The 24,369-nt window shown below is 36.0% G+C and overlaps 1 protein-coding gene across 1 annotated transcript in view; it reads left to right on the forward strand.

The window, feature by feature from the left end:
- Dus4 (Dihydrouridine synthase 4) overlaps positions 1-20,920 on the forward strand; it is a 40,426-nt gene extending 19,506 nt beyond the window's left edge. Inside the window, exons 5-7 of the mRNA XM_081739316.1 lie at positions 822-1,001; positions 4,576-4,784; positions 16,425-20,920. Of these exons, the coding sequence (XP_081595442.1) occupies positions 822-1,001; positions 4,576-4,784; positions 16,425-16,681 (646 nt within the window). The 3' untranslated portion in view covers positions 16,682-20,920. The remainder of the gene's footprint in view (positions 1-821; positions 1,002-4,575; positions 4,785-16,424) is intronic.
- The last annotated feature ends 3,449 nt before the right edge of the window (positions 20,921-24,369 follow it).

Genomic DNA, 24,369 nt, shown 5'->3' on the forward strand with positions numbered 1-24,369 from the left:
GGAAGAGGAGTAATTTCAAGTCCAGATTAGACATGTCATTGGGTCCGGAATGAGACATAGGTGTATCTCGACGTATTCACGGAATCTCTACGTGCGCGGAAGGCGGTGGCCATTGAACAATAGAGGTAGGCAGGGTCGCGAGTTCGCCTGAGGCTACTGGGCTGTGGTCAAACCATGGAATTCGGTAGATGGTACTTCTACTAGTGGGATGCGAGCTTGCATTATAACGCTCGGGTGCCATGTCTGCGGAACATGGATGGATCTGACTCACTAGCAGGGCTGGCTTGACCAGTAGGTTAAAATGGTAGGTACTTCGGACTTCGACCTGGCCGTGCAGTGGGTGTGAGCTAACGTTTACATGTTAACAGTAGGGACAGACCTTGAAGATGCACCACACTTTGTATGCAGTACTGAGGAAATACGGTCCATTAACATAGGCCGACAGGCCGATTCTCGTCGTGCGTGGTGGAGTGAATGTGGCGGTAGACAACTTTCCGTCTAACATATATATGAAAGTAGCAATGGGATATTGTATTGTCACCTGACTTTTGTCGCTGTACAAAATTTCATCATTCTATGACGTCGGGAAATGAGTTAACATTGCAAAATTTGAGGACATTCCCCAACTGTCGTGAGTTACTGAAAACCATCTAAAAATCATTTCAAACGATTCAGCCATTTTTTAAAATACGTTCGCAAATAAGATCACTTTTATTTTTATTTATGGAGATTATATGCCAGTCTTCCTTAAAATACCATGGAAGAAAAGGGAATTGGATCCATATCGATATACTAAGGCGAATCTCTTGTTATTGTTACAGGTTTAGCGATGGAGTTGATTTGAATTGCGGATGTCCCCAACGTTGGGCCATGCACGATGGATACGGTGCTTCTTTGCTCTGTAATCCAGAACTCATCCAAGATCTTGTGCTTCAAGTGCGGAACAGAATTCCAACTCCTTTCTCAGTCTCTGTGAAAATAAGGATTCTTGACGACATCAGGTAATTATATAAGGTCCGGAATTTCTTTTCTTTCTTTTTCACTGAGTAAATGATTGTTAGGTTAAATTGTTGTTTTCAGACTGTTCGCTGGAAATATAGGCTGCACCTAAACTTTTCAGATGAGATTATAATAGAAAGTAAATCTCGAATATAGGCCGCACTACTACATTCACAAGAAAATTCAATTAGAGAGTAGTTTAAGTTGCATTTCCCTCCCTCCACTTCTTCAGCCTCGCATAAGTAAGGGTAGCTCATCAACAACAGGACAGGTTTTGCGTATTGGGAGCTCTGGTTATGTGACTAATTTAGGCGACAGTGTAAGAAAGTTCAAAGTTTTTTTTTTATTCGAGAAAAGGTGATAATTTGGTTTGTGAGTGACTAGTGTACTAAACATTGTTCAGCGTAAGCTCTAAACTCCGATAAACAAAATATTTGTATCCTTCCGCTTGTCACAAATACGATTGGCTAGTGATGTATCACTCCCACTCCCCACGGGGAGGAGCAAATTATACACGTGAATATTGACAATACTGTCTCGTGTTGTCCAGATACTTACAGCACCAGCAGAAAAGAAAGAAAAGAAACTCGAAAGATTAAAAAAAAAAAAAAAAAAAGTATTTGAATTTCGCTCGTAAACAATTGTTGCTTAGTGAGTAAAGGTTTGCGTTGTTGGTGTTTCACCACAACACTCGCGGAACCGGGATTCATGCCAGTCATCTTTCAGACTTTAAAAGCAGAACACCCGTCCACAGTTGAGTTGGCGCCATAATTACTGCGCATGCTTAGTGTTTATTTCTATTGTTTCATTAGCCACACTCGATTGCAGTATTATTAGATAATCCGTATTGTGTTTTTATCATTTATAATAATATAGCAGTTTTATATAAAGCTTCATAATAAAAGTAATAATGCAATCACATGAACTATTTTGCGGAGGAGTACAAGCGTCGGTAGGACAACAGCAAATCAGCGAGATTTAGTTTCACGTGGCTTTGTTTATCGCAGTTTAGAGCTTACGCCGAACAATGTATAGTTATACACAAGAGAAAAGAGTGTACTAGTTACACAGCGAAATTTAAATTTCAAGTTATCAGCTATGCAAAGGTACACATAAAGTGGGAAGCTGGACGCAGATTTGATATTGCTGAAAAATACATTTGTCGGTTACGTGCAAGTGAAGAGAAACTCTTAAATAGTTTGAAAAGTCGGTGTTCATCTCGAGGGCAAAGGGACAAATATCCAGATATTGGAAAAGACTTGCTTGACTTTCTAGATGTCGAAGTGTGATGTGCCGTTACAACTGAAATGATTAAAATTAAAGGCTCCAAAATAATGCATGTACATGGCATTTTGAAACTGAAGATTTATTACCTGAGGGGGGAAATCTCGATTATAGACCGCACCTTCATTTTCAAGCTAAAATTTAGGGAAAAAAGTGCGGTCAGTATCCGCGCAAATACGGTATGTTTGCGTAAGAGCATCTACTGGCCCATTTAATTTCAAATCGTACACGTGATAGCCAAATGTGTACCATGACCGTCTTGAAGTTGTGTGATAAAAATATATATTAAAGATGGACATAACCAAAATACAGAAACAAAATAGTTTTGGCCTCGGATGATTTGCAACAGTGTTGCAACCTCTTTAAAAAATCACCACAGATAATTACTTTTGCAGGAAGTGGGTTTTGAATGTATTATTAAGAAAGAACAAAAAGTGCTAGAAACCTTTTTTGTTGTTTATTTTATACTATGATTTCAACTCTTCCAAACCATACCAAACACAGACATTAGAGGTGTAATATTAATTGTAACAAAATTGTTGAAGTTATAAAAAAAAAAAAAAAAAAAAAAAAAACCTTTATTGTGCACATATTTCGGATATTTCCTGTGCCTAAATGGAAACACACAAGATTTGTTTTATGCTAGGAATAAATACGATGGAAACATGACATTACAGTAAAAATATTATTTCCTACCTATCTGTACACAACAACTGAGAATTTAGCATGGAAAAAGTGAAAATTTCAAAATTAGACTATTTTCAAAAATTAATATTTCAAAAACCCTATCATGAATTTTCATAAAAGTTAGACAAAGCATGCACACAACATTGTTCTCTAATCCTGTAAAGACAAACTTGGTCTTTTTCTGCGAAGAGAGAGATGAATTTTTATATTGAACCCTACAAAAGTTGTAAAATAATAGTAAAGTAGTGACCAGAATCTGGGATTTGCAACACTGCTTTCAGGGTTGCTGTTTCTATAGTTTTCAGGGTCGCTGAGATGATCAATGACACTTCCGATCCCGTTTAAATCCAAATTCAGCCCTGCAATTTGAGGGAGGGAGAGGACGAGATATACAAAAATGATCGAAAATGGCCGATATTAGTGTCGAACCTATAGTTTTCGAGGTCACTGAGATGAACAGTGACACTTGCGTTGCCGTTTAAATCGAAACTCAGCCTCCATTGCTCTTTATTTCCAAAATAAAACGAATTATCCCCGTGCGAAGGACGGATATTGTGCTAGTGATTGCTGATTTTAAAATAATTTAATGTTATTGTATCGCAAAGAAAGTATGTCGCTAAATTCTCTTAACCATATTGTTCTTAACAAACCAGTCTTAGTTGAGTGTAGTGACGTCATATTCTTAAAAGTTATATATACATGTGTATTATGTAAAAACATTATTATCTCTGTACTGCGTCGTGGAGTTATATTTTGTTGCGCTATTTCACAAACCTACAGTTTACTTTTTCAATTTGCCTTTTGCCGGAGTTAATTCTTCAACCACATACACGTTATTCCACTTATACATGTTCAAGAAAATATGTACAGCACTTTAAGTCAAAATTAAGAAAATTAGTGTGTCTATCGTCTTCTGAAAATTGATGAACTGTATTTCAACGTATGGTAGCCGCTGTATTCTTGTTTTGAAACAACATTGTTTCCATATCTCTTAACATTAACCTGGGTAGATGTTTTATTACGTTTATTAACTTGAATTCCATTATACAGACAGTTTCTGTGTGTATTAAAAAAAGGAGTTTTGCATTAAGGGCAGAAGCAACGATATCTTAATAGCTAATGGTTACGTGTAGATTGCAAAAATTAGCAATTAAGCACTAGAGTGTGCTTTGCCCTCGAGAATGTTGGATACACAATCATTTATCCAGAGAACTCGTAGAATGAAAAGTCTTTCCTCCCAACTTCATTATTTCTGTATTAAAAAAAGAAAAAAAAATGAAATGAAATATTAAGTTTTACGTCCCACGATTATGCCGGCTAGAAAGGAGACAATGATGATGGAATGAAGAAAATGGAAGGAAACGGGAGAACCCGATAAAACCCACGCACATGTGTTTGTCCACCACAAAGTTTACTTGGCGCGAGCTGGAACCGAACCAGGGACCTCATGCATCAGAGGTGAACGCTTTACCATTGAGCCACCGCGACTCTTTATTTCTGTATAAGTTAGGCAAAGCCATAGTACATTATAAATCATAGTGTATCACTTCTGTAATGTAACTAATATGACTGTTTTGATTGAGAAAGTGTTGCTTTATTTTGCAGACATTCTATTAACTTGTGTCGTCAGCTGGAGTCAGCAGGAGTCTCATTTATCACCGTGCATGGAAGAACTCCCGAGCAGCGTCATCAGCCCGTGAACCTTCACGCCATCAAAGAAATTAGGCAGAGCGTCCAGGTGCCTGTGATAGCCAATGGAGATGTCAAGAGTTTGTACGATGCCTACAATACACAGAAGAAAACTGGTTCTCACGGTAAGAACCCATTTGCAAACTATGTTTCACAATAATATTCTCTATGTTATCCTGTGGTCATAATCAATATTGGCCCTCCCCGCTGGTCTAACAGCTAACGCGTGCGTCTGTGATGTATGTGTTCCGGGTTCGATTCCCGATGGGGAAGCACAATCATTCACCATTAATTCTGTTTCCTTTAGCCTAAAGAACATAACCATAAAATTTCAGTTCATTTTAATATCCTATTTTAAGGGTCTATCCGGGGCAATGATGAGATTACACTTTGGGGCAGATGGCTGAGATTCAGCTCAAATGTAGAAGCGATTATTTAGAGTCTATATTCCAAATACAAATTGTCCTAAAATCGATAGAACATAGATATAAAGAAAATAACATTAATGTCAATGGAAAATTAATAAAAAACAAATAGTTCCTCCGCTTGCCTCAAAATCCAAAAGAGGGATAAGGCTGAAATTCAGCTTAAATATAGAGCAGACTATGCAGATTCTACATTCAAAAAAGAAATTGTCCTAAAATGGATGGAACATAGTAAAAAAGTCTCAATGACAAATCAATAAAAAAAATGAAGTTGTCATCCATATATGTATCTGAAAAAAGCAAAAAACATTAATATTAATGTCAATGGAAAATCAATCAAAAACAAATAATTCCTCTCCTTATCTCAAAAACAAAAGAGGAAGAAGGCTGAAATTCAACTTAAATAAAGGATAAACTATGTAGAGTCTACATTCGAAAAAGAAATTGTTCTAAAATGGATGGAACATAGGCAAAAAGCACAAAATATGACCATTAAAGTCAATGGAAAATCAGTGAAAAAATGAAATCGTCTACATATCTGAAAAACTATAATAAGGAGATGGCTAATTGAAAGCTTATTGCAAAGACATAATGAAGAGCTTAAAAACAATGTATAGCACGTAAGGTAAACATGGATAAAACATTGTCAAAAGTCAAGTTGTTTGAATGAAATCAATAATGACGATAAAGTATATGCATCTTCTTCGAATTACCTGTGACGCCCCACGCGGAGGTTACGTGCTTGAAATATCGGGACATCTTGATTTGGAATCTCCAGACTCGATTTAGCATGCAACGTGGCTTGGCTGATCACGTGACATAGTTTGGTGCTTATGCCAAAGTGGATACACCCTTTCTCATCTATATTTCTGGAGAGATGCTCGATCGCCTTTCATCAGGATGATTTTTCAGCTTAAATTATAAAGATGTTTCGGCTATTCACATATCAGTGTATAGCGCTTCAGTGGCGATAACTAAATTGCAAGAATCTATATGCTTCAGTACTTTAACAAATTAATGAGAACGCTCCATAAGTCTCTCTTTATATCAGGGACGCGCAGTAAACCAGTTTCCTTCCTTTTTATTATTTTTATTTGATAATGTGTAGAATATTAATAATTATAAAAATACATTGGTACCAATACTTGAACAAAATTTATTACGACTGCAACTATTGAAGACGTGGGCATCTGGACAGTGCTACTTATACCATAACCAATGATAGAGTGCCATCTGGCTCAATGATACAGAGTGACTACTTCTGTGCGTTGGGTCTCCGGTTCAATCCCCGGCCAAATAAGTTTATGGCAGACAACATTGTGTCTGTTGGTTTTCTTCCTTTCCTTCCACGTTCTCATTCCACCAATTCTCTCATTATCATTCACTTGCCTTAATCATCCTGAGACCATTTTTACTGCAACAACTGTCTAAAATAGCAGTAAAATACTACTAAAAACATATTGAGACTCGAGGCGAGAAAAATAAGGGCCGCGGTGGCTCAGTGGTAGAGCGTTCACCTCTGGTGCTTGGGGTTCCGGGTTCCATCCCAGCCCCCGCCAAGTGAACTTTGTGGTGGACAAACATTGTGTGCGTGGATTTTCTCGGGGTTCTCCCACTTTGTTCATTCCACCATTTCATTCATTACTCATCATCACCGTCTGTCTGCTTTAGCCTAATCGGCATAACCGTGGGACGTAAAACTCAAAGATTTCATTTCATTTTTTCGAGGCTAGAAATTGCTTGAGTCTCGTGGGCAGCACTATTTCACGTAAATCTTAGGAGTCAAACAGTATTTTTAGTTACTTGAATCATGGTGAGATATAAGTGAGTTTCGTTTCACAGTCTGAAATTACGGTAGACTTCCAAACTATAGGAATTCAATACGCAAATTTGAAGAAGTAAATCTATAACTACTGTTTGCTATAGATTAATAAGATCGAAGATAGAACTTGTTTCTTGGATGCTTAATCCACATCGAAAAGCCATTACTCGTTATGCCTACAGATTTTGTTCTATGGAGACAAAGGTTGAAACAGAAAATTGTTAATCTGATCCACTTCCGGATTGAATGGATGGCAAACGGATGAGACAGAACCTACTTTTTGGAAACACAATCGATTGCAAATATACTATATCTTGATATTTCTTACCGTTCTTGCTCTACGGAAATCAGTATTAAAACTGGGAGTCATAGTAAATTCCAACCACTTCCGGTTTTGGTAGTGTGTTGCGGGTTGTGAGAGTACGCTCTCTTTGACAGCGTGTATCTATTACAGGAAACCACTTCTTGCTATATATTACCATTTTTGTTCAATGACTGTAAATATTGAAACCGAAATGGTTAATTTGAACCACTTCCTTTTAAATACAGTGTTAACGAAGGAGATAGAACCTATTCTTGAGACGCTAAATCAATTGCAAAAAACCGCATATGAATATATCGTACCGTTTTTATTCTACGAAAATCAGTGTTAAAGCCGGAAGCAGTGGTAAATTTTAATCCCATCTGATTTTAATACGGTGTTCCAGGTTGTGACAATATGCTCTCTTGAGACACTGAATAGATTGCAGCCGCTATGTACTACTATTTGTGTTCTGTAGCTGTAAGTGTTGAATCCGGAAATTGAAACGAACTTTAACTACTTCCGGTTTAAATAGAGGTTATTGAATAAGATTTAAGCTATTAGTCCTGGGACAATGAATCAATTACAGAAAACCTCATCTTCATATCTCTTACCGTTTTTGCTCTGTGGAAATCAGCACTGAAACTAGAACTAATATGGGTCAATCCATACGAAGTGATCCAGAGCAGGTTGCTTAACCATCTCCGAAAATTGTAAAATTTTGAGTGTGACGAATCTTGTGTATGAGAAGGTCAGTAACACTGTTCACGTTGTTGTATGTGTAAGTGTTCCTGAATGGCGAGCATCTTTGTTGTTGATGGAGTGCCAATTTTTGCATTTGCAAGCGTTTACGAAAACTACAGTTGCTCAGGACATACGCAGCAGACGAACATCAAACAAAAACGAATGTTTACAGGAGAGACTGAGGTACTCAATATATGTCTATATAATCTTGCTTCTAAATGAATAAGCAGGGTTGCAAACCAATCCATGAAATCACCAGAAAAAGTACAGAAAATTGCATTTTTAAAGGGGCTATATTTTTGAGTGGCATAAAGTGGGGGAGTCATAAGTTTTGTGCTGAATACTATTGCATGTAAAGAGTTTGCAGAAGTATCTACAGCTATGATACTACTGGCACCGTAGATTTATGAGGGTCCGAAAGTTGAAGTTTGTGATTTTGATGCCATGTTTGGGGCGTAATATCTCAGGAGGGCAAAGTGCTAAAAATTGCTGCCCAGGCTACAAAGTAATTCTGTATGTGAATAAACTATTGAAAAAGAATCATGACTGATATTACATGGAGAAAAAAGTGAGGACATGGTAAAAACTCAAGGAAAGCACGTACGTGACAATGGTCGTAACCCGGAAAAATATAAATGTTGGGATATATTTCAAACTAGATCTCAAAAACTACGCATGGTGCAGCTATTAGGCCCGCTTTTGTTTGTGTTCAGTTGTGCAAAAGCTTGCGAGTGGCGTTTGTTCCATCTTTGTAGCTCCATGATCATTGACACGTATGTATGGTGAGGGGGTTAGCTCCCTGTTGCACCCACGACACCCGTCTTCGAACTAAACCTCGGTATTAAGGAACTTAATATATGAGTAAAGTACCATTGAAATCCAATCCCAGTTACGGAAGTTAATGTGTTCACAAGATTGCGTTATATAGGATAGGTAGATGTAACGTAAACTTGTGAACATATTAACTTCCGTAACTGGGATTGGATTTCAATGACACTTTTCTGATACATTAAGTGCCTTAATACTGAGGTTTAGTTCGAAGACGGGTGTCGTGGGTGCAACAGGGAGCTAACCCCCTCACCATACATACGTGTCAATGATCATGGAGCTACAAAGATGGAACAAACGCCACTCGCAAGCTTTTGCGCAACTGAACACAAACAAAGGCGGGCCTAATAGCTGCACCATGCGTAGTTTTTGAGATCTAGTTTGAAATATATCCCAACATTTATATTTTTCCGGGCTACGATCATCGTTACGCACGTGCTTTCTTCGAGTTTTTACCATGTCCTCACTTTTTTTCCATGCAATATCAGTCATGATTTTTTTTTCAATAATTTATTCACATACAGAATTACTTTGTGGCCTGGCCAGCAAATATTAGCACTTTGCCCTCCTGAAATATTACGCCCCAAACATGGCATCAAAATCACAAACTTCAACTTTCGGACCCCCATAAATCTACGGTCCCAGTAGTATCATAGTTGTAGATCTTTCTGCAGACTCTTTACATGCAAAAGTATTCGGCACAAAACTTATGAACTCCCCACTTTATGCCATTCCAAAATACAGTCCTTTTAAATGTGTAATTTTCTGTACTTTTTCTGGTGATTTCATGGATTGCGTTGCAACCCTGCTTATTCATTTAGAAGCAAGAATATAGATTCTCTGTATACCTCAGTCCCTCCTGTAAATATTCGTTTTTGTTTGATGTTCGTCTGCTTCGTACGTCCTGAGTAACTGTAGTTTTCGTAAACACTTGCAAATGCAAAAATTGGCACTCCACTGACAAGAAAGATGGTCGTCATTCAGGAACACTTGTACATATAGCAATGTGAATAGTGTTACTGACCTTCTCATACACAAGATTCGTCACACTCAAAGTTTTATAATTTTCGGAGATGGTCGAGCAATCATTTTCACCATTTTTTGACCACTTCATACGGATTGACTTATATTAAATTTAAACGACTTACAGTTTTGGTAGTGTGTTTAGGATAGCCATCTTTACATTGCGCCCTGAGACGCTGAATCGTTTGCGAAAACAGCTTGTTGCTATTTGTTCCCGTTTTTGTTCTACAGCAATAAAGGTTGAAACCGGGAATTTCTAATTTCAAACACTTCCGGTTTAAATAGAGGGTTAGAAAGGAAGATGGAACCTACTTCGATGGAAGATGGATCGATTAATCGATTACAGGAAACAGCATCTCGATAACTCTCACGGTTTTTGCTCTGTGAAAGTCAGTATTCAAACCGGAAGTAATATGAAATTTGAACCACTTCCTGGTTTTATTGTCTTCGGGATAGTCGCGGTACGTTGCATTGCCTTAAAGCACTGAGTCGTTTACAGAAAATCACTTCTCGCTATGTGTTATCATTTTCATTCTATTGCGATAAACGTTGAAACCGGAAAAGGTTAATTTAAACCACTTTCGAACTCCTTCGTGGCTAAGCGGTTAGCGTACGCGCCTTTGGCATGGGAGACCCAGGTTCGATTCCCTGCGGGAGTTCATGTGGTTTGGATTGCACGTTAATCAGTAGGTCCCGTCTCATATAGCGTCGCTGCTGAAAGGGACGTTAAACTCCAAAACAATTCAATTCAAAATTGAACCACTTTCCCTTTGAATAGAGGATTAATGGATCACATACAATCTAGTCTTGGAGCACTGAATCGATTGCGAAAAATCGTATCTCGATCAGTGGCGGATCCAGGGGGAAACTTTCTTATTTTATATATATACTTATTTTATATCTTATTGTATATAAATAAAACCCATCCTAGAGTTTGAAGCTTTTAAAAGTAGCTCTAAGTAGCAGTATTACAACCTACCGCTCCCTCCAGAAGTCGGTCCTGGATCCGCCCGTGATCTCAATATCTATTACTGTTTTCGCTCTGTGAAAATCAGTACTTAAGCCGGAGGTAATAGTAAATTTGAACCGCTTCCGGTTTTCGTAGAGTATTATCATGATATGTTGCATTGGGACGTTGAATCATTTACTAAAACACCGTTTTTCATTATCTGTTGCTGTTTCCGTTGTATGGTGATAAATGTTGAAACCGGAAATGACTAATCTGAACCATTTGCTCATCTCGATATCTCTTACCATTTCCTCTGTGATACTTGTCAACAGACGGACAAATGTATGGAGGGACGGACGAAGACTTCTGACACTTATGTATAGTATTGTTTGGAAATCTAAAACTATGAATTGATAAATGATTGTACGAACACATTGAAAAGGATTTATCAACGTTTAAAGATGCATAAATCATAACAGAATATACTTCAGTAATAAATGTATTTAAAATATAATTTAAATAAATATAATAAGGAAGAAAAGCTTTTTGAGAATCGAGACGAGACGAGACAAGAAAAACTGGTCTCGGCTTCGGAGCAGCACTAACCGTACGCTGCGAGTAACTCGTCTTTAGATAAGATTCATCGAGTTTCCGACCAAATTTTTTTCGTAAACTTTTAAAATCATCACTTGGGAAAGCGCGAATGTAACAGCTATATTTTGAAGCACAAAGAGGTGAACTTTCTATAATCTTGAGGATTTCTGCTAATATGGTGTTCGATATTATTGAAAGTTTCATATAATCTTCTGTATTTGGTTGTAATGTCTAGACAAACATTTCTCTTTCGTTTTCTGGGTGCCCAAGATCAGAAATGGTTTGTTCATAGAGCGCTTGAAAACGGCTTCTACGAGATTTCACCGTATTTTGTCTTCTGCAATTCAGCTATGTCTAAACATTGTTCAGCGTAAGCTCTAAACTCCGATAAACAAAATATTTGTATCCTTCCGCTTGTCACAAATACGATTGACTAGTGATGTATCACTCCCACTCCCCACGGGGAGGAGCAAATTATACACGTGCGTTTTGACAATACTGTCTCGTGTTGTCCAGATACTTACAGCACCAGCAGAAAAGAAACAAAAGAAACTCGAAAGATTAAAAAAAAAAAAAGTATTTGAATTTCGCTCGTAAACAATTGTTGCTTAGTGAGTAAAGGTTTGCGTTGTTGGTGTTTCACCACAACACTCGCGGAACCGGGATTCTTGCCAGTCATCTTTCAGACTTTAAAAGCAGAACACCCGTCCACAGTTGAGTTGGCGCCATAATTACTGCGCATGCTTAGTGTTTATTTCTATCGTTTCATTAGCCACACTCGATTGCAGTATTATTAGATAGTCCGTATTGTGTTTTTATCATTTATAATAATATAGCAGTTTTATATGAAGCTTCATAGTAAAAGTAATAATACAATCACATGAACTATTTTGCGGAGGAGTACAAGCGTCGGTAGGACAACAGCAAATCAGCGAGATTTAGTTTCACGTGGCTTTGTTTATCGCAGTTTAGAGCTTACGCCGAATAATGTTTAGTGAAGATATTGCACTAAATACACTAAGCAAAACATCATGTGTTCGAGGAAAGTCGGAAAAAGAGAGGAAAATTCAAAGTTTTTAAAATTTGATAAATGTTCTTGAATTCCACTTCTGACTGATGTTCCAACATGATATATAAAAAGAGGAGGTCGCGATAACTCAATGGTAGAGCGTTCACCTCTGGTGCATGAGGTCCTTGGTTCGATCCCAATTCACGTCAAGTGAACTTTGTGGTGGACAAACACCGCTTGCGTGAGTTTTCTCGTTTCCTCCCACTTTCTTCATTCCACCATTTCATTTATTTCTCATCATCATCGTCTCCTTTAGGCTAGCCGGCTTAACCGTTGGACGCAAAACTTAAAGATTTCATTCCATTTCTTTGGTTGCAGAAATAAGTCGAGAGTTTGGAGGAAAGGCAAGTTAAGAATCAGATATACACGGACAAGATATGAGAAAATAGAAGTAAATAAATTATATAAATAGAGTGGCCCGAACGTTAGTTTTCCCTAAGAGATACTGCATATGTAATACTAAAAATTAAAATGTTCCCTTTAATGATATTCTTTCGAGCAAAGTGTGTTAACCATTAGAGTCATCTCCTAAGAGACTGCTGAATTGCGAGCGTCTAGTGGTAGCAATAGGAAATAATAGAATGAAGTAAATACTACACATTTTCTGTTCGACTTTTTTTTTTTTTTTTTTTTTTTTTTTTTTTTTTTAATAATTAACACTTCTCGGAATGGATCGGGCACCGCGAGCCATTCGACTGGCCTCCTCACTTATGTGGCCGTACACTTTGTGATTTCGCTGCATGGATATTATTAGGAATGTCTCTACGCTGGTAAACCTCAAAATTTGGTTTGCGACAAGACACTGTAAATACTTTTCATGAACTTAACGCAAATAAAGGTTTGTTATCAAATATATGTACATGTGTGTATTATTGTTGCTTACAATGTATTGCAAATAATGAAAAACACATCCAGCATGTCGTTCTCTTACTTAATTTCAGCAATAAGTACAAAGAGCCTATCTGGTTTGCCCACCAGAAGCACCAGAGTGTGTCACGTGATCAAAGTCACGTTGCATGCTAAATCGAGTCTCTAAATTCCAAATCTAGATGTGAGATATTTCAAGCACGTAATCTCCGCGTGGGGCGTCACAGGTAATTCGAAGAAGATGCATATACTTTATCATGATTATTGATTTTAGTCAAACAACCTGACTTTTGACAATGTTTTATCCATGTTTACCTTACGTGCTATACATTGTTTTTAAGCTCTTCATTATGTCTTGGCAATAAGCTTTCAATTAGCCATCTCCTTATTATAGTTTTTCAGATATGTAGACGACTTCAATTTTTTTTCATTGATTTTCCATTGACTTTAATGTTAGTGTTTTGTGCTTTTTTGACTATGTTCAATAGATTTTAGGAAAATTTGCTTTTCGAATATAGAATCTACAGTAGTCTCTTCTACAGTTGAGCTGAGTTGCAGCCATCTCCCCCAAAATCTGTTCACATTATTGTAACCAGATAGGCTCTTTTCTTACTACATATATCATAATTTTGTTCTCTCCTAGAGAAAAGTGACTTTCGGGCCGCCCTATATATGACAAGAAGCATAAATTATCACTTAATATACAGGGTGTATCAAAAAGATTCATCCTCTTTGGCAAGTCTGTATTTCTGAAACTAATAAACATATACAAATAGTTTTTGTTTTGCATGACAGTGAAACTCAAAATGTTTTTATTGCACCTATTCATAGGTGTTCAATGTGCCCCCCGTGAGATGCACGGCATATGTCCATGCGGTATTCAAAATTCGTCCCAAACTGCAGCTAGCATATCTTTAGTTACAGCTTCCACAGCTGCCGTTATGCGATGTCGCAGTTCATTCAGTGTGCTTGGTAACGGAGGCACATAAACGGAGTCTTTTATAAATCCCCACAAGAAATAATCACATACAGTAAGGTCAGGTGACCTTGGAGACCAGTAATGTAACGCTACATCACTTGGTCCAGTGTGACCGATCCATCGTTGTACAATCGTTCGATTTAAAAATCCCCGCACTTTCCCATGCCAGTGTGGCGGTGCCCCATCCTGTTGGTAGATGAAATCATTCGAATCAGTCGCCAACTGTGGGAAAAGATAGTACTCAAGCATATCAAGGTAGGTTATCCCCGTCACAGTGTTCTCGACAAAGAAAAATGGACCGTACACCTTTTTTCGGGAAACTGCACAAAACACATTAACTTTTGGCGAGTCCCTCTCATGTTGTACAACTTCATGTAGGTGTTCCGTTCCCCATATTCGCACATTATGGCGGTTCACATTTCCATTCAAATGGCATGTTGCCTCGTCACTAAACACTAAGCGTTGAACAAAACCTTCTGCAATCTTGCAATGTCTGCAATCTTGCCAAGAATGAAATTACAAAACGCCATACGTCGTTCTTTGTTACCTTCACAAAGAGCTTGCGGTAGCTGAATTCTGTATGGTTTCATGTGTAAACGACGACGCAACACACGCCAGACGGACATCGAGGGCATGTTGAGCTGTCGAGCTGCACGACGAATGGATTTATGCGGACTGCGTGTAAAACATTGACGGACGCGCTCCATGTCTCCGTCGGGTACTCGAGGACGTCCCGGTGATTTTCCCTTACACTAACAACCTGTTGTTCGGAATTGTTCATGCCATCCTCTAATGCTCTGTGCAGTAGGAGGATCCACACCATACTTAGTACGAAAGTCACGCTAAACAGTTATCACTGACTTTCACTCCGCAAAACGTAGTACACAAAACGCTTTCTGTTGTTCAGATGCCATTTTAACCAGAACCGTAGTGGGCGTTCACTCAAGCACACTGCTGCTACCTAGCGGAAACCATGTACAACTAGAGATGTTCCTCTTTTCAACAGTACGTTGTTCACTCACATCTTTGAAAAGACAGAATAGATATTGTTTAAAAACCGGATGATTCTTTTTGATACACGCTGTGTGTGTATATATAAGGTTAAAAATAGAATAGAAAGGGCAGTTCTTATATCAGTGAAATTGAATAAAATTAAATCAATAATAAGTATCATACTAGAAATGTGTACAAACAAAATTTCAGTGGAGATATTTTTAACTGATAAATGAAAAGATTTGACTAATTATTTAGAAATTAAATTTTATTTGGCAAAAGAAAAGTTTACAATGTTCAGATTTATTATTATTCTCCTTCCTGTTAAAATTATTCTCGTTTTCATTAAAGCACTTTGAATTCCGTCACAGTAGATCTCATCTTGAAAAAATTAATTTAATGTACGTTTTACAATGTGTGGTTCTATAATTAGAATTGTCAGCAGCAGTGGCGTGCGCAAAAGATTCGGGGTTTTGACGTCACCCCTTGGCAATCTATTATATATATATAAAAATAAACATTTACCAATACAACTTGTCGTTACACTTTATAAATGTATTATTACTAATTAGTACAGTAGACTTCCAAGTATCCGGCCTCCGTACTATCCGACATAGTTTTCTTTTAACCTAATTAAATGAGAAAGGCAAGGTGTTGCATTGGCAACATCGCCAAGGCATTGGAACGGGCGACTGCTACGATCCTTCTAGGTGTCGTGTGCAAAATACAAGTTGTGATAGGAAAAGAGCAGCGTTCTGCTCCTTGTTCATTGTTTCGTCAGTGTGTAACGGACTCCAATAGAGTACGCTTGCCGCTGTTCTGATTAGAACTGTACTGTACGTATAGTACTGTATTCGTAAATTGTTCTTGGGATATGCTTAATGAGTTCATAGAACTCTGGCCTATCCGGCTTTTTTGTTATCCCGCCTGCCCCCCTTCCCCCCCCCCCACACACACATTAGGCCGGACACTCCGGAGTCTACTGTATTTGCTTTCCACTAGAAGACTATGTTTACGTTGATTAAAGAACTATAGTAACTTTAAGATTGAACATCGTTCTAAATTGAAAATTTCCTGCAACTTAATTTCAATACATCAAACAATTTGAATGTCTGTTAATAAATATTGCATATGGTTTCTCGTCATATAAATAAAATATTTGTCTTGATAGGAGTTATGGCTGCTCGGGGCATTCTTCAGAATCCTGCTATGTTTGCTGGTCATGAGGTAACACCGCTACAGTGCGTAAAGGATTGGATTTCCATAGCAATGGCCACGGGGACACCCTTCAACTGCTTCCATCATCATCTCATCTACATGTTGGAGAAAGTCCTTCTTAGATCCGAGCGACAGGTGTTTAACGTTCTAAGTAGTACGACTGCAGTGTTAGACTATCTGCAACACAACTACGGGATTGGACTCACTTGACGAACAACGCCTTTAAGTCGTATTTAAATAGCTGATAGGCGAGTAGATCCTGTCCTCACCTTTTGCTTAAGCAGCTAGCAGGAGGAGGCGCGGAGGTCAAATAAAATGATATGGACCTATATTTATTTTAATTTAAAGACTCATATGATGATAATGTATTGAGCTGCAGATGCAGTGATATGATCACTTTCATCTAGCAGCAATGAAAACAAGAGGAACTATTGGGCAGAAAATGGTTAATTCGAAGCATGGACTCGGTTGACAGCAATTTGTAGAAGCTACTCTGTGCAAATATAAATGGATGTAAATTGAGTTTTCTGTGATAATAGATTCTGGTGGGTAGAGATATGAAATTAGTAACGAAGATGTGTTTGGAGCATTAAGACATAATTGAAGTTGTAGACAGACTGCGAATAAACCCAGCAAGTCTTAATGAGTGAATTGAAAAGGGAATAAGAGAAACAGCCAATGTATATTTGTTACAGCGCCACCGCCTAACAACAAGCAATCTGCTCTTGAGTTCTTTACAAGTGTTACTGATTTCCGGTGCCAATATCGTGATATACACCATAAACCTTCCTTTGAAAAATTCTGCACTCTAAGCAGGATTGTAATTAATCCGTTAAAAAATAACGAACACCAAAAAAACTTCTTTAATTTTTAATTTAGTTAAATAAATTATGCATGATTTAATTTTTAATTGAGAACCATTAAACAATTGCAGCGATTAAAAAAACATATTTTTTTCTTGAAGACCGTGGGAAATCGATATTTTGCAAGAACTTTACTTGTGGGTTATTGTAAAAATTTTACGGGCGGTTTCATTACAGAACTGGATTAATATAGTTCCCTTGTGTCGAAATGATGCCTACTTACCTTGAAGCCTGGGTTATGAACTCGTAGACTTCGTGACGATAAAAACACCATTATTGAAGTCTATTATATGTACGTGATATTTGGTATGACTTTCAGAGAACAAGTACCATTATTATTACGTTTAAAGCACACACACACATATATATATTTATATATATATAGTCTGAATCTTATATTTCCGGTAGAATTAACATACATAGAAAATGGTATTAAAAATATATAATTTGTTTGATTTTTCTCAATTATATGACGTTTTAATTTTTTATTATTTACTAGTTCTTACCATTTTTCTTTGAATACTGTAACTTTTCGTAATAATCGATTAATTTTCCCATTCCTTTCATTTTATCCATTAAATTTGGCATAAACTTCCACACCTTTTTTTTTTCTTAAAAAAAAAAAAAGCATTGCATAAAAGTGGAAATGGTCAAGTTTTTATTTTAATTTTAACTGATTAATTTTAAAATAATTTTAATATTAACCGTTATTTTTTCTTGACTTAATATTTAATTCAATCAATCATTTTTTTTCCTGACCTCAATCTTTAGTTTTAATCCATTAAAATTTTACCAACTGTGACTTTAAACTACATTTCGAATTAAATGAAACAAATGTTAGCTAAGTAATCGAAGCCTTTATTTACAGCCTAGAAATTTGAATTGCTACGTACAGTTAGTAGAGTATGGCCTTCTAAAAAGAAAGAAAGAAAAAAAGTGAATGGACAAGACTTTTTTGAACAAGGATGTACACTTATGTCCAAAATTGTTGTCGCATGTCTTTAGAAATTACATAAATAGAAATAACTCTCTTTCTTGTGATAGAAAATGTCACATTTCTTCTTTGAAATAAACAGAAAAACAAAACACATTTTACCAAAAAATATTTCAATAAAGAATTAAGAAATAAGCAAGTTATAATTAAAAAAAGAAATCTTCGAAACTTTCATCGAAAAATTCTAAGTTCCATTTTCGTAAACGTGGCAAACGCGCAGCGAAATTTACAAAGAGGGAGGGAATTTTATGCTTTGTTAGAAATACAACGTAAATCTGTCATAAGGTTAGTTACTATACATGTGGCACAGCTCTAACAATCATTGCTATTAAGCATTTTACATTTAAACAAACGACTAAATAGAAATAAGCTACAAAATGTGCGAAGCGATCAGGCATTTTGTGTTAGTGGTTTCGTCACATACGTCTGCCAAGCTGCAGTCTTTACCATGTCGTTGTAGAGTAGTCGGTTAAGGCTTCTTCTTTATATACTTTATTTTTCCACGATCATCACTTCGAATCCCATACCCTATAGTAACTTTTTTTTTTTTTTTTTTTTTTTTTAGAAAAGCTTGATTCTGTGAATTCCTTAAGGAAGAATGTTTTGTTCTAATAATGCTCCTTACTATTATTCTCTTCATTCTAGTTTATTTGAATATTTCCAAATAATTTAAAATTATGTCTTTAAAAACATTAAAACTCAAGAATTTTATAAAAAGCGGAAGCTTCATTTATAATCATTTTCATAACCAAAATGAGAAACTTACAAATAGTGGAATTTTAATTAACATATGGCAAAGCTTTCATAAAACAGTAACTAATAAAAAAAGACATTTACTCCGCATAGTTTCTGCAAGTAATATGCAGGTAATAGGCAGAAAAAGGAACGTAAACTATTAGATGTCGATTAAAAATTAGTAGGAATAGTTCTAAAGCCAAGTAGAAAATTATTTCTGCTTCATGAAAATAATGAACATTTTACAAAAATAATGGTATTTTTGCTATATCGGAAATTTGTTTAGTAAATAAATAAATAAAATACAATTACATAATTCAATCACTCTTACTCGATAGCTTGAAGAGAAACTGTTCGGCCGGGATCCTTCGGTTTTCTTCGTAGCACACGAAGGGACACGAAGTTGATCCGAACCAAGGGAAAGGGTGTAGAAAGAAATAGTGTCACGCTACAGAACGGCATGATATGTGACAATGGCCACAGCAGTGACACGGACGGATCATGGCAGGGGAATGACATGGGCATGATACACTATGTGTGAATTGATATTCAACTGAAAACTGGCACATTCAGTACACGAGGGAGTCAAGTTCACTTTTGAAATTTTAGATATGTTTTATCTTTGGGATCTCTACTTGAATCTCCTTTCAGAGCGCATAAGGTTCAAAGATTCATGTTCAAAAATTGTTAAAAATGCAAAGTATATCTGTCATAATGTTAGTTACTATACATATGGAATAACTCTAATAATGATATTAAGCATTTTACACGTAAACAAAGAAATAAATAGAAATAAGCTAGAAAATATGTTAAACGATCATGCATTTTGTGTTAGTGGTTTCCAAATATGCGTCTGCAAGTAGTTCGCTCCTAACTTACCTTTGTAGAGTAGTTACTTAGCACTTGCTCTTTATTCTTTATTTTTCCATAACCATCAGTACAAATCACATACCCGATAGTCTTTTTTTTCTTTTTTTTTTTTTAAGAAACGCTTGTTCTCTCTATTCGTTATAGTGTTTTTCAACAAGTAGTAGGGTGATTTGTTAAAGCATGATTTAGTACCCTCTTTTTTTTTCAATGATCATTAGTTCCAGCTCCGTGCCTACAGTATTTTTAAAAGTTTGTTCGCGAGATTTTGTTATACACCTCTCTTCTATTAATAAAAGGTATTTGATATTATTCTTTTTATGTTAGTAATTTAAATATGGGCAAACAATTCAAATTTTTGCCTTTAGACGTGTTAAAATTATCAAGAGTTTTATCAAAAGTAGCAGCTTCATTGTCATAAAGTTTCATTGCGAAAATGAAACTTTAATAAAACTTAATCAACATATCATTAATTTTAATAAAACAATACTTCTGTTTTTATCACGAAGGGGCTAAACCATGGCTATACAAAGGATCGCCAAGAATTTCGCATGTGAGTCATACCCTTTATTGGGACAAGTATCATCTTACTTTTCAAAAGGAGTTTATAAACAAAATTTAATCTGCCTATTTTAAGAGTTTCGGAAGATACTATATTTTTATCACAAATTTGAAGCCGATTTCTTCCTTAGGATACCGATTCTAATGAAAGCAATATGATAAAAAAGAAAACTGATTCGACTATCTTCGAAGTTTAATTCCAAACGATTCAGTCATTATCCGTGATGAAAGTGATGAGTACAAACTATTTCTCCCGGGGGAGAATTTCAATATACAGAGTTAAAGTAGCATTGCAAAAGTACTGGTTTCTTCGGAAGTTTGGACGGGAGTAGTAAGAATTTCATTGGTCCCAGGAGAAAATGTGCCCCTCTGCTACCCCCTGAAATCATCAGTACGTGGTGATGAGGTAATCAACATCAACTTAATTTTTACAAATTGCCCTTTCTCTTTTTAGAAGCCAAGCTATCCTAAACGCTGGAATAAGTCTTCACTTACTTCATTGACGAATTTATATAAGTAGATTCAAGTCCCTAATGACGGACTTGCAGGATACACTATTTTATCATGTATTTTGAATCTCCTTCTGCTTTAGGATATATATTTTGGCGACAGTGAGGTGGTGAAATCACGACTCTAGCCAAATGATTTGGCGTGGTAGACCTGGGTTCGATTCCCGGAGGGAGCTCATGTGGTTCGGATTTCACATTAATCAGTAGGTCGCGTCTTATGTAGCCTCGCTGTTGAAAGGGACTTTAAACTCAAAATCAATTCAACTCTAGCCAAGCGATTCTGATTTTCAAAAATTCGTTTTACATAGTTCAGCGTTTACCTGTGATGAGGAGACAGAAAACTTCGATTCATATGTTGAGAAAGTATTATATAAATTACCTTTATACCTTTTCCTGTAGATGCTGAATATTCGAAAACTCCATTACACCGAACCATTTATTTTAGTGAGGAGTTTATATATCAAAGTTCATCTATATAACATGAGGGACTTTTGATATCCTTTATTTATAGGTTAAATTTTAAAATTCCATTTCCCCTTAGGATGCAAATTTTAACAAAACATTGACAAGACGACAGTGCTAATTATGTTCAGAAAAGCATTCAACTAAACTAAAAAATGAAGCAACGACCCCTTTTCGTATAATTTATTTATATGTGTTATCAAGATGTATTTAATAAACTAGCAATCGTGGAGCAATCAATTAGTGTGCACTCACTAAATATTCACGTTTGGTGATGATCAGCAGTTCAAATCCTGCATACTAGTTTTTTTTAAATTTATTATTATGTTCACATTTTGTTAGTGATATTTTTTAAACAACTCTCTTTTAATCCAGCGTGGGAGGCCCGGGTTCGATTCCCTTTGGGAGCTCATGTGGTTCGGATTTCACGTTAATCAGTAGGTCCACTTCTTATATAGTCTCGCTGCTGAACGGGACGTTAAACTCAACTCAACGATCTCTTTTAATCTAAAAAATATTTCTCAATATTACTAATTTAATGCTATTCAATTTGAATGTGTGTATAAACTATAATTCAAACTTCTATATTTATCAAATATTACAATTAGCAAGATTTCAATAAAAAGAAGGAACTTAATTGTCACAACCTGAAAATGAAACTTTAATAAAAGTTTAGTCAACATGCCCGCAACTTTAATGAAACATTACTTTCCTATTTATTATGCATCATTTAGTGCTAACTATATTTGTTGTATAATTTTGCAAAACAAATTAATTTAAATATTCTACAAAGAGTAACTACATTTGTTAATTCCTTTTGTACACAATGCTGTGATAAATCGTTACATTATTACATGAACAAGTATGAAAGTATCAAAATTATTTTATCGAAAATTTCTTCTAATTGAATGCAGAATATTTTAAAATCATCATTCAATGTTTTGTTGCATAAAAATGACCATAATAGGATTGCTTTTTTTGTTTACTCTACATATGCACTGCAAGTTATATGTAAATGTAGTTTAAATAATTAATATAATATAAAAAATATATATCAATTGGCGATTAAAAAAAGTGTTGGTTAATATGAAGATCTACAAGTGTGATTTTATGCGAAGTTGTCTAATATATATGTGAAACTAAAATTAAATATTTTTTTAAAGACAGCACTCCAAGTTAATTTGTTTGATTTTAAATGTAATATTTTTTTTTCTTAAGCGCTTAATACTCCTTGATGAGGGTGAAAACTGAAAAGGCGACGTAAATAAGTTTTCGGTTTGATTGCTGATCTTGAGTTTGTCGTCTCTTTGATCACTGAGACTATATGAGACGTAGATCTACAGCTTAATGTGGGTTCTGATACACATGCGCTCTCACCGGGAATTCGAACTGGATCGTTCGGAAAGGCGTACGTGAACCTTATAATCACGAAGGAACAGTTTTCACTTCAAGGAGAAATCCCAGTCGGAGGTGACTTGAAAGAGTTTATTTCGGAAGAAAGATTAAATATGTGCATGAACTTCAGAATGGTTAACTTTTTCAGGTCTAAAAAACCTATTAAGTTGCGTCTGAACTTTTGGAAATGTCATTTTGAAGGTAGATAGAGTATTGAGTGTGTGTGTTTTTATAATGTATTTTACAGTGACCTTATTGTTTCTCATAGTCATTCTCTGAAATGAAGTTTTTAAAGTGGCAATTTTAGTCGAAATCTTTTATTTTAAGGTATATGTATGAAATTAAGTTAGAAATCCCCCTTCAGTAGTGTTTGAAGGATTGATCTTAAACGCTTCATACTTAACACGTTATCTTTCACCCAGTGCTTCTTCCGGACAAGCTCTGACAGTGCCCCCCGTAATACTGACAAGGAGAAGGCAGAGTTTGGTAAGTGAACTTCGGAGCCATTTTTTTTGAGGGGGGTTGTAGTGCACATTTAAAGAGTTAATATTACAAACTGTAGAGCGCAATGGCCAAAAATAACGAAGAAAAACCATCTTAAAGTTTTCTACTCGCGAATTGACGGTGTGGCAGAGTGAGTAAAATCTGTAACTCATGTGTAAAGTGTCCCGGGTTCGATTCCTGTTCGAGTCACACATCTCTTCTTTTCTTTTCAACCAATAAAGTAGGCATTTGAACTATAAGTAAAATATTAATTCATCGTATGTTTATAATGAATAAAACAATAGAAATTTTCAAATCACTTGTAAAATCTTTCAATGTTCCATGTTAACTGGCAAACAAAATTTAATCTATTCCGTAAACATGCTGATATCATGAGTTATATTATGGTTACGACCAGTGGTGTATTTGCGATTTTATTTCGGGGGGGGGGGGAGCTTTGCCAACTTTGGTCCTGGAAATGTGAAAATTCTCGAAGATATTTCATTTACTTTAATATAGTAAATAATATTTCGGGGGGGGCTTAAGCCCGGAAGCGCCTCCAATAAATACGCCACTGGTTACGACAGTCGTTGTGTATTAAATGTTGTTGTCGCTTCGTGTCTACATCTGTTGACAATGTACGAATTACAAAGGAGTTGAGAGGGAAATCCCCTTTGCTAATACTGGATGTTGCTATAACCAAAGGAGATTTCCTCCTCATTTCCCTTGTAAATTGCACACTGTCTACAGATGTAAACATGAAGCGTCAAGAACATTTTTTACACAACGACTGCGATAACAATAATATTTACGGAATAGATTCAATTTTGTTTCTACCATAGTTAAAATGGAACATTGAAAGATTTTACAAGTGATTTGAAAATTTCTATTGTTTTATTCATTATAAAAATATAATGAATTAATATTTTACTTATAGTTACAAATGGCTACTTTATTGGTTGAAGAAAAAAAAATGTATGACTCGAACAGGAATTGAATCCGGAACCCTTTACGCATGGGTCAAAGATT

Source organism: Thermobia domestica, chromosome 14 (assembly GCF_964235325.1).
Source record: "Thermobia domestica chromosome 14, izTheDome1.hap1.1, whole genome shotgun sequence".
Classification (NCBI taxonomy): Eukaryota; Metazoa; Arthropoda; class Insecta; order Zygentoma; family Lepismatidae; genus Thermobia; species Thermobia domestica.